General features: G+C 39.5%; 1 protein-coding gene across 2 annotated transcripts; it reads left to right on the top strand.

The window, feature by feature from the left end:
* zgc:101663 (alpha-1,3-mannosyl-glycoprotein 4-beta-N-acetylglucosaminyltransferase C) lies at positions 1 to 8,724 on the top strand. Of its 2 annotated transcripts, none has more exons than XM_060893957.1 (5): positions 1 to 79; positions 3,415 to 3,485; positions 3,612 to 3,736; positions 5,206 to 5,326; positions 5,645 to 8,724. In XM_060893957.1, exons 3-5 carry the CDS (start codon positions 3,623 to 3,625, stop codon positions 6,775 to 6,777), a joined length of 1,368 nt encoding a protein of 455 aa, XP_060749940.1. In that variant the 5' UTR covers positions 1 to 79; positions 3,415 to 3,485; positions 3,612 to 3,622; the 3' UTR covers positions 6,778 to 8,724. The 2 variants fall into 2 exon arrangements, with proteins under 2 accessions (XP_060749940.1, XP_060749939.1); XM_060893956.1 differs by lacking the exon at positions 1 to 79 and adding an exon at positions 1,852 to 2,482.
* The last annotated feature ends 324 nt before the right edge of the window (positions 8,725 to 9,048 follow it).

The raw sequence follows: 9,048 nt of genomic DNA, 5'->3' as shown, positions 1-9,048 counted from the left end.
GTGTACGGTATTTGTGTTTGGTCACCTGACTTCCACCTGCGAGCTTGAACACAGTAAGAGGGTTCTGATCAATCCTCGGGTGAGTCTGAGATCTCTTTACAGACCGCTGTGTTTTAGTCTGGGGCAGATTTAATTAAATATTATTACATATTCATATATTTATTTAAATGTCTTACAGCCAGATTTTTTTGTGCTTTACTGCCAGGGTGAATTCTGTGTCAGGACGGTCTGATATATACAGTATATAATCATATTTAAAACGTATTCACTTGTATACTATATATCATATATGATTACACAAACACTACACTGCTTGATGTCCAGACTGTCTTTACTTCTTACCTGCATTCCTGTTGTTTTCTACAGAATGTAGTCATGAAATTTATTACAATAATTATGCATTAAAGTGAACAAATCTATAATATGCTTGGAGTTTAAGGGGAGTTCATTAACCTCAGAAGCAATATTTAGCTATTCCAAACATGACATTTTGGCATTAAATGTTTTGAATATGTTATGAGGAAGGTTTGGCAATGATCCTATTTTATAGGCCTGTGTATAAAGTGACATATACACTAGATACACAGTGCATAAAAAGTCTACATATTAAAGGTGGAAAAAGTCCTGTACTGTCTTAACGTTTGTTTCATTTTCACCCCACAAAAGCCGACGATAAACAGGGAACTGTAGACTTTGTTTTTTATATCCACTGTACGTTTTATATCCGCTGTACGTGCGTTCACTAAAGCCACAGAAACTCGGAAACTTCAAATGTCAAAATGTTCTGTTTCACAGGAAACTTCTTGTTACCGAAGTTTGGTGAGCAACAAAGCTCTATATATAAAACGCCTTTTTAGAAGCTAGTTGGCTAAGTAAGTGCTTTAACGCCAAATTAATGCTAAAACTAAAACTAAAGTACTTTTTTTTACTTATCCTGAGTGGCATGATGTCACACAGGTCCTCTGCTTGTTACAGCAGCTAGTATTCGTGCTTTGTTGTCTCCAAGACTGTTAGCATTAACACCATTATGCATGTAAGTGCTTGATAAAGCAGAATTCAGCTCATTATGGTAATTATATTCCCATATCCTGACTGTCTTATTATATTACACAGGTACTCTATTTGTTACTTTATACACTTATACTCTTTATACACTTTATACACACCATATTACACATGCACACTTTAAGGACAACAATTAAAACCATACGCATTTATGTATATACGTTATTTTTCACATATATTTTCATATTTTATATAGTTTTTATATAGTTTATACTTTATTTAACTACCTCCTTTTGGTTTTATTTTTTATCCGTAATTGCATTCCTTTCATGTTTGAATACCAGACAGATGCAAAAAGCATGTCACTGTATGTGGTACTCTGTATGTATGTGTATGTGACAAATAAAATTTGATTTGATTTTTTTATAGCATCTAGCATGTTTTCAGTGTGTTGAACGGCTGATGTTAACGTTTTAACATTTAGCTCTTGGCCATACATTTAACTCCTAATGATGTAGGTTGGTCCAGTGGCTCTGTTGCCCTATTATGAAACTATTACTATTTGCAACGTTACCACAGCTTCATAGTTATCTACTATGAGCCACTACTACTGAAGGCCACTGTAGCTGCATTTCATGTTGCCATTTTCCCCCTAAAGGTTTTACAAATAAGGAATAAAATGTAATCGAGTATTTTCACTTTAAAAAGAGTGCCTAGGGTTTAGTAAAACTCCTACAACGAATAATAAGTGCTCTATAAACGACAAACCCACAATTTCCATAATCCCGGTGTGTGTGTGTGTGTGTGTGTGTGTGTGTGTGTGAGAGAGAGAGAGAGAGAGAGAGAGAGAGAGAATGTGTGTGTGAGAGAGAGAGTGACAGAGAGTGCGAGAGAGAGAGAGAGACAGAGAGAGATAGAGTGTGTGTCAGAGAGAGATGGAGAGAGAGAGAGAGAGAATGCGTGTGTGTCAGAGAGAGAGAGAGTGAGAGAGAGGGACAGAGAGAGTGTGTGTCAGAGAGATAGAGAGAGAGAGAGAGAGAGAGAGAGAGAGTGTGTGTCAGAGAAATAGAGAGAGAGAGCGAGAGAGAGAGAGAGGGAGTGTCAGAGAGAGATAGAAAGAGATAGGGAGAGAGAGAGAGAGAGAGAGAGAAAGATAGAGAGAGATAGAGAGAGGAAGATAGAGAGAGCGAGAGAGAGAGAGAGAGAGAGAGAAAGAAAGCGTCCAACGCAACAGTTTATTAGCCTGAACGCACGCGGAAATAGCTTTTCCCTAAACAAAATAAAAAGATCATTTTACACAAGCGAGACAAATGCAATGAACGAGGACATGTGGAGGACATGTGGAGGACATGTGGAGGACATGTGGACATGAGGACCAATTGATGCCTTAAAACGAAACTCCGGAGTTTATTACGAATTTATTTTAGATGATTGTGAGTTTTTACTCAGCGGGAAGGGACAGAGCTCGAGCGCTGTGGTAAGATGTTCACATCTTCTTCCTCTTCTTCATCTTCATCATAGGCTCTCGGTTTAATACTGAGCTCGTGTTATTCTCTGTTCATTCACTCAGTTTCATTCCCTCTGGGGTTTGTGGGTTTCATCTGGGTTCTCTAGGGTCCTTCCACTCCCCCAAAAACACATCTGTATCTGTTAATCTGAGTGTCTATGTGTCCGTTACATTGACCCTGACTGAGGTCCCATCTTTGTACAGAGAGTTTTAAATGTTTTATTTAGGATTAAGGAAGTAAATATATATTGCTGTAAATGAGTAAGTGTTTGAATTACACGGGCAGACAGAAAAAAAAAGAAAAATCAGCTAACATGCAACAGGTCAAAGTAGGTTTATTATTTATTTTCGGTCTTTCCAGTTTGAGTAAATTGGTGAATGTTTTTTTTCTTTCTTTTAACTGTTAATCATGATTGTTGTATGAATATTGCTTCATTATCATCAGAGACTTACAAAAAGTGAACCTGCTACACACACACACACACACCAGCTTACATCATTTCCTCTACTTCCTTTATTTTATGATTGTACGTGTTTTTTTTAATCTGTCGACCCAGCTCCAGTTACAACTAGGTAGGACCTGAGTGACTGCAAATCGGTCACAAATTCAGACTCTAACGTACAACATTTTCAATGTATTTTAGATTCTGTGACTTTAGATTCTCTGTCTCGTGTTTTGACGTTCACAAAACACGTGCTTTATATTTTGACATTCATACAACACGTGCTTTATGTTCACTGGCTCGTGTTCCGACCCTGGTGTGTTGTATGAAGCTGTGGTTGTGTCTGTTGTAATATTTTTTACGAAGACGCTATGCGACGACAGTTCAGTTAATTTCCAGGACTTATTAATGAATTGTTATCATTTTAATAACGACGTTCCTGTTTTTGTAAACACGCAGAACGCCAAGCACAGTCTGAACCGATGGACCGAACCTTTAACAGCAGATGGTGTGAAGCCTGCTGACTAAAGGTAGATGATGTCCAATAATACAACTAAAAAACAATTTTATAACGCTTCAGTCACATGTAAAAGACTGTGTGTGTGTGTGTGTGTGTGTGTGTGTGTGTGCGTGTGTAACATACGTTTTATTTGCAGACTTCTTCAGGATGAGATGTCATATGAAAAAGGTTGTACAGACACTCGTTGGTCTGCTCATCTTTACCTGCTTTTATATCTCCATGAGGAGAACACAAGAGGCAGAACAAGAAATAGAACCCGTGGTAACACACACACACACACACACTCACACACAAAGTAATAGAGAGGCTCTTAGGAATGATTTGCTTAGCCTCCAATATGTGTAGCCTGTTTTTTGCCTCCCAGTCTCTCTCTCTCTCTCTCTCTCTCTCTCTCTCTCTCACACACACACACACACACACACACACACACACACACACACACACACACACACACACTTTCTCTCTATTTATCTCTCTCAGCTTGGGGCTTTAACTCGTCTTACAGACCTTGGATTTATAAGACAGTCTGTTTTCCCACATGATTAAACTTAGGTCCTCAGGCCGCGCATGAGACACATCACGTGCTTAGTTTGACCATAAATGGATTGTCTCTTTTTTAAACCAGTGAAGGACGAATCCCGCCCACTGAGACTGACTGACTGACATTCCTACCAATCTGTCATGAAAATGTTCTTTTTCATTCGCTTATCTAGCTGTGTATTATTATCTGGATTTGTTTAAGATGTTCAGTATGTCCCAGAACCTAAGTTTAGGAACAGCAGCAACTCATAGCAGACCAAATAAAGTCACAGTGGTGTGTCACCAAAATGGTCACCTAATGTCGAAGCGCTTCATTGATTCCATAGAGATCCAAACTTCCACTGTCATTAATATCGGCACAAAATGGCTCTCCGTGGCTGAGCAGCTTCATGCAAACCTCACGTCACCAAGTACAATGAAAGCCTCAGAAAGGGTGGAGTAAACCATACTTTGTTAGGTCAGTTAATGAGCACACTGTGAGCTTTTTTGTGTTTATGAAGGTTGGGTTGTTTTTTGTGCCGATGGGGAGAGGTGTTGGGTGTTATAGTTACTGGGTGTAGTTCTCAGTGGATTCCTAGCACCTACCAAATCCATGGTGATCACAGCAGCAGTACAATAATGCACAAATACCAGAATTATTAAACACTGTGTACGCTTAATGGCCATTTTGTCAGACTGTCTCGTATCTCCTCATTGGATGGCATGTTTCTCATGCTAAGCTATGCATATGTCTTTATTTTGACATTTGATTTTGGTCCCATTTTTGCCCTGGTGTGTCATTGGTTTATTTGCCATACTGTATGTGTTTATAATGTGTTTCTCGTCCTTCGTCTGTTTGTAGAGTCTTGTTGATTAGATCGCCTGCTTGCGAAGTCTTGTTAATTAGATTGTCTATGTCTTGCTCATCCTTTATGTAATTTTCTAAGCCTGTGGTTCCTGTTTATTGCTTTCTGTGACTTATTCCTTTCTATTATTTTCCATATGGATTTGCCTGCCATTTTGAAACCCCCATAAGCCTGTTAAACACAATGTTGTTTTTGTGCGCTTGTGTCCAAGCTAATCACTGCACGCTACATAGACACAGTATTGAGTAAGTGTAGAAACTGTACTAATTCTGGTCCAGTGGCGGACAGCGGACTAGTTACTGTATGAATTTCACAGTCATATCTGCTGTTTTTTATGCGTTTTAGGATGCGGCCTGGATTATAGGAAACTACAGCAGTGAAAAATGCTCTCAGGAGCCTCAGCAAAACATCATGTGTCTCAGATCTTCGGTTCGAGTGTTAGCAGGAGATATTCAGCCTCAGCAAAGTGAGAACATACACAACACTGGTTAACATACGGAATCGTATACATGGTGCTGTATATTAGCATTAAATGTATAGATTTTTCTACAGTAAAACAAAAGGGAGAATTGTGGACTAGAACAATTGTAAAGCTTGAGCTCCAAGCTCAAGAGAGTATGGATGAGGAGAATACACGTATGCACGTTTTCTCTTCATTGTCCTTTGCCAACCAAATGTTTTAGTCATTAGATAACGTTGTATCTGCATAGAAGAATGTTGATTAACCCATTTAAAGATTGCAGTTGCTGGCAAAACTGGTTTTAATGCTTTTCGTGTTTGGCAGGGTATCTCACCATAGGTCTCTCATCTGTGAAGAGAACGAAAGAGAATTATCTCTTACAAACCCTTCATTCCATCTTCAATCAGTCGTCAGAGGAAGAGCTTTCTGAGATGGTGGTGGTGGTTCTTCTGGCTGATTTTAACCTGAAATGGGTTAATGAAATGCTCACCAGCATTAATAAGCTTTTTCCTAAAAGACTGATCCAGGGTCAGCTTCTGGTAATCCATGCTGATGAGGAAAACTACCCTCCTCTGACAGGTCTGAAAAGGAATTTTAATGATGCTCCAGATCGCGTGACCTTTCGTTCAAAGCAGAATGTAGACTACGCCTTCCTGGTGGACTTCAGTGCCAGGCTTTCAAAGTATTACCTCATGCTGGAGGATGACGTGAGTTGCTCTAAAGGATTTCTGTCCTCTATTCGGGGTCACATTTATTCAAAAGGATCTTCTCCATGGGTGACTCTTGAGTTCTCTAAGCTGGGATACATTGGGAAACTGTATCACTCCAAAGATCTCTCTCGTCTGGCTCACTTTCTGTTTTTGTTTTACCAAGAAATGCCTTGTGACTTTCTCCTATCGCACTTCCGCACTTTGCTAATGCAGGACAAGGTCATCCGCTTTCGCCCATCCCTCTTCCAGCACATGGGAACGTATTCATCTTTTCGTGCAACGTACAATCGACTCAAAGATGATGACTTCCATGATAATCCTGCTGATAACCCTCCAGCCTTTGTTTACACTGACATCAAAGCTTTTAAAGACCACACACCAGACAAAGCCTACAGTCAAGGAGCGAACTATTTCTGGGGCATGGCCCCTATAAACATAGGGCAGGTCTTTCTGGTGACTTTCGAGAATCCTGTCATCCTCTCACGTATTGTGATTCAGACAGGGAAGGATGGGAACGACGTTCTTCAGTCTGCTGTCGTGGAGCTCTGTAAAACTTTTCCGGTAACAACCAGTGGAGCCCAGTGCACAGAAAATCACAATTTAGGCGCGCTGAAGGACGGACAATTTGACCTTCAAAATGTTCACCAGGTGGTGAACAGATCAGTATCATATTTAAATATCAGAGTAACTGCAAGTCAGAGTAATTGGGTGATTATAAGAAATATCCAGGTCTGGTTAAAAAAGTGAAGCTGGAAGACGTTTTCCGTTATGAAACAGTTGAGGACGGATCTTACAGTACGTTCAAGAACGCTGTTTTATTTGCTTGGTTATGGGAAAAGTTGCTGTTTGAAAAGCGGATCAGTGAGCATCGACAATCTGGGAGACCAAAGAAATGTTAAAAATTTGCCTCATTCCATGAATTTGGAAACAGACGTGAGTTAAATCAGGACCAAATATGTGCTGTAGCATCTAATGAAAGTAAATTTACAATTTGATACTGTATCACAGAATTTTACTAATAAGCTATATTTAAGGGCCTTTTTACACCCGGTCACTTCGTGTTGTCTCTGATCCGAAAGCTATCTGATTTGTTAAAACTGTTCCGTTTACATTAGGCCACATAAATGCGTCTTGGTGAATCGGATATCGATCAGATCTTTCTACTCCCGCCCAAAATGCAAATATATTTTACCTCATGTCCGGGGTAATTGAAATGGAACACGCTTTGGTGTGTGCGGTTTTCAGAACGCAATCAAAAAGAAGATGAAAAAACTTGTTATGACGGTTATGCTACAAAAAAACAGGATTTACATTTATTTGTTTCTGGCGCGATGACTAAATGCTCGAAAACGTTTCGGAGGGCATTTAGACCTGGTCTTTTTACCATCGGATAGCTATCGGATCACAGAAAACGCATGAAGTGACCAGGTGTAAAAAGCCCCAAAAAGTATGGTTACATAGCATAGTATTTATAAGGTGTTGTGGAGGGAAGTTAGGTTAAAATGAGCCAAAACTCTTACTGTATCAGCCCACATATTTAGTGACAGGAAAAGAAGCTGTATCATGTATGTATTAGAGCGTGTGTAGAGCGTTTCGCTGAGGTAAACGATAGCAATGCAAATGGCGCTGTTTTTATATGCAAAGCATTCAAAATCAACAGGAGCAGGCAAACACAGAACAATGAGCAGGATTTGATCGACTAAATATGAGAAGGATTTTTGTTTCCTCGACTCCGAGGCTTATTATTATTAGGTTACTGTAAAAATGTGGTTTCGGTGCTTTCTTAGTGAAAAGGGAGAGGAATATGTGTTTTAATAATTCAGCCTGTGTTTGGTGAAATCTGAGGAAGGCACAATGAACTCAGCATGGGTTATTGCACAGCAGGAAGAGGGGTATATATATATAAATAAAATGTCTGCGCCACATCCTTAAGTAACTAGCAATCAGTACAACAAGTACAGCTTATCTCTTTGCAAAAGACAAAGCAAAGCAAAATTCTTGGATTAAGCTTTATCAGGATCCGCTTTTAGTTGTTTTTTATTTTTTTTTTTTTTATATTTAGCATGAAGGAACTTCTAGCAACTTAACAACATGTTGATGTTCTGTCATTAACTCAAGCTGCTAGTCGCATATAAATAGACTTTATATCCTCACCCCTGTTTTGATGGCATGATGTTTGAACTTGAACTTACCGTCAGCCGACCGCTCTAGGAACAGAAATGCTATTTTATGCACTTATGGATAGTTTTCTATGCAAAACAAAGGGTTTAATTTTAAGTTTAAGTTTTAGGAAGGAACCGGCGATATTAGGGAATTAAACACCAATGCGGCTAACAACAAAGGACGGGAATGTTGAACACTGCTAAGGTTAGAAAGGTTGGGTTATTCCAGGAGAAGACAATCGAAGAGGATACAGTTATCTATTAATGTTCAAGCATCGTTCTCAACTCCCATACTGAAAAAGTGTCAGAGACACTGGCAGGAAGGAGAGCTTGTGTTTCTTGTAACTTTGACAAGAAGAATGTGGAAAAAGCAGGAGACAGCGTTGTCCTCTCAGGGTTCAGTGGGGTTTATAACACCGTCTTTATCCTATGCCTTAACCTACTGGACAATCTCTAAATAGGTCTCTTACATTTATAAAATAACTCTGGGGATTTCTGTGGTTCTAATAAACACTGTGCTATATTTAATTTATCCGTGTTGTTCTGCTTTGTCCTTCTTATTATACAATATGTCTAATAATTGATAAATTATTAAATAAATTGGCAAACAAATGATAATTAGAAAATCGTCAGATCACATTCTAAAAATTGTGGAGTTTGCATGTTCTCTCCGTGCCTCGGGGGTTTCCTCCGGGTACTCCGGTTTCCTCCCCTGGTCCAAAGACATGCATGGTAGGTTGATTGGCATCTCTGGAAAATTGTCCCTAGTGTGTGACTGCGTGAGTGAATGAGAGTGTGTGTGTGTGCCCTGCGATGGGTTGGCACTTCGTCCAGGGTGTATCCTGCCTTGATGCCC

This window comes from Tachysurus vachellii, chromosome 19, assembly GCF_030014155.1.
Source record: "Tachysurus vachellii isolate PV-2020 chromosome 19, HZAU_Pvac_v1, whole genome shotgun sequence".
NCBI classification, from domain to species: domain Eukaryota; kingdom Metazoa; phylum Chordata; class Actinopteri; order Siluriformes; family Bagridae; genus Tachysurus; species Tachysurus vachellii.
Note: the sequence above shows the minus strand (reverse complement) of the source record. Positions and strands in the feature narration are given on the sequence as shown.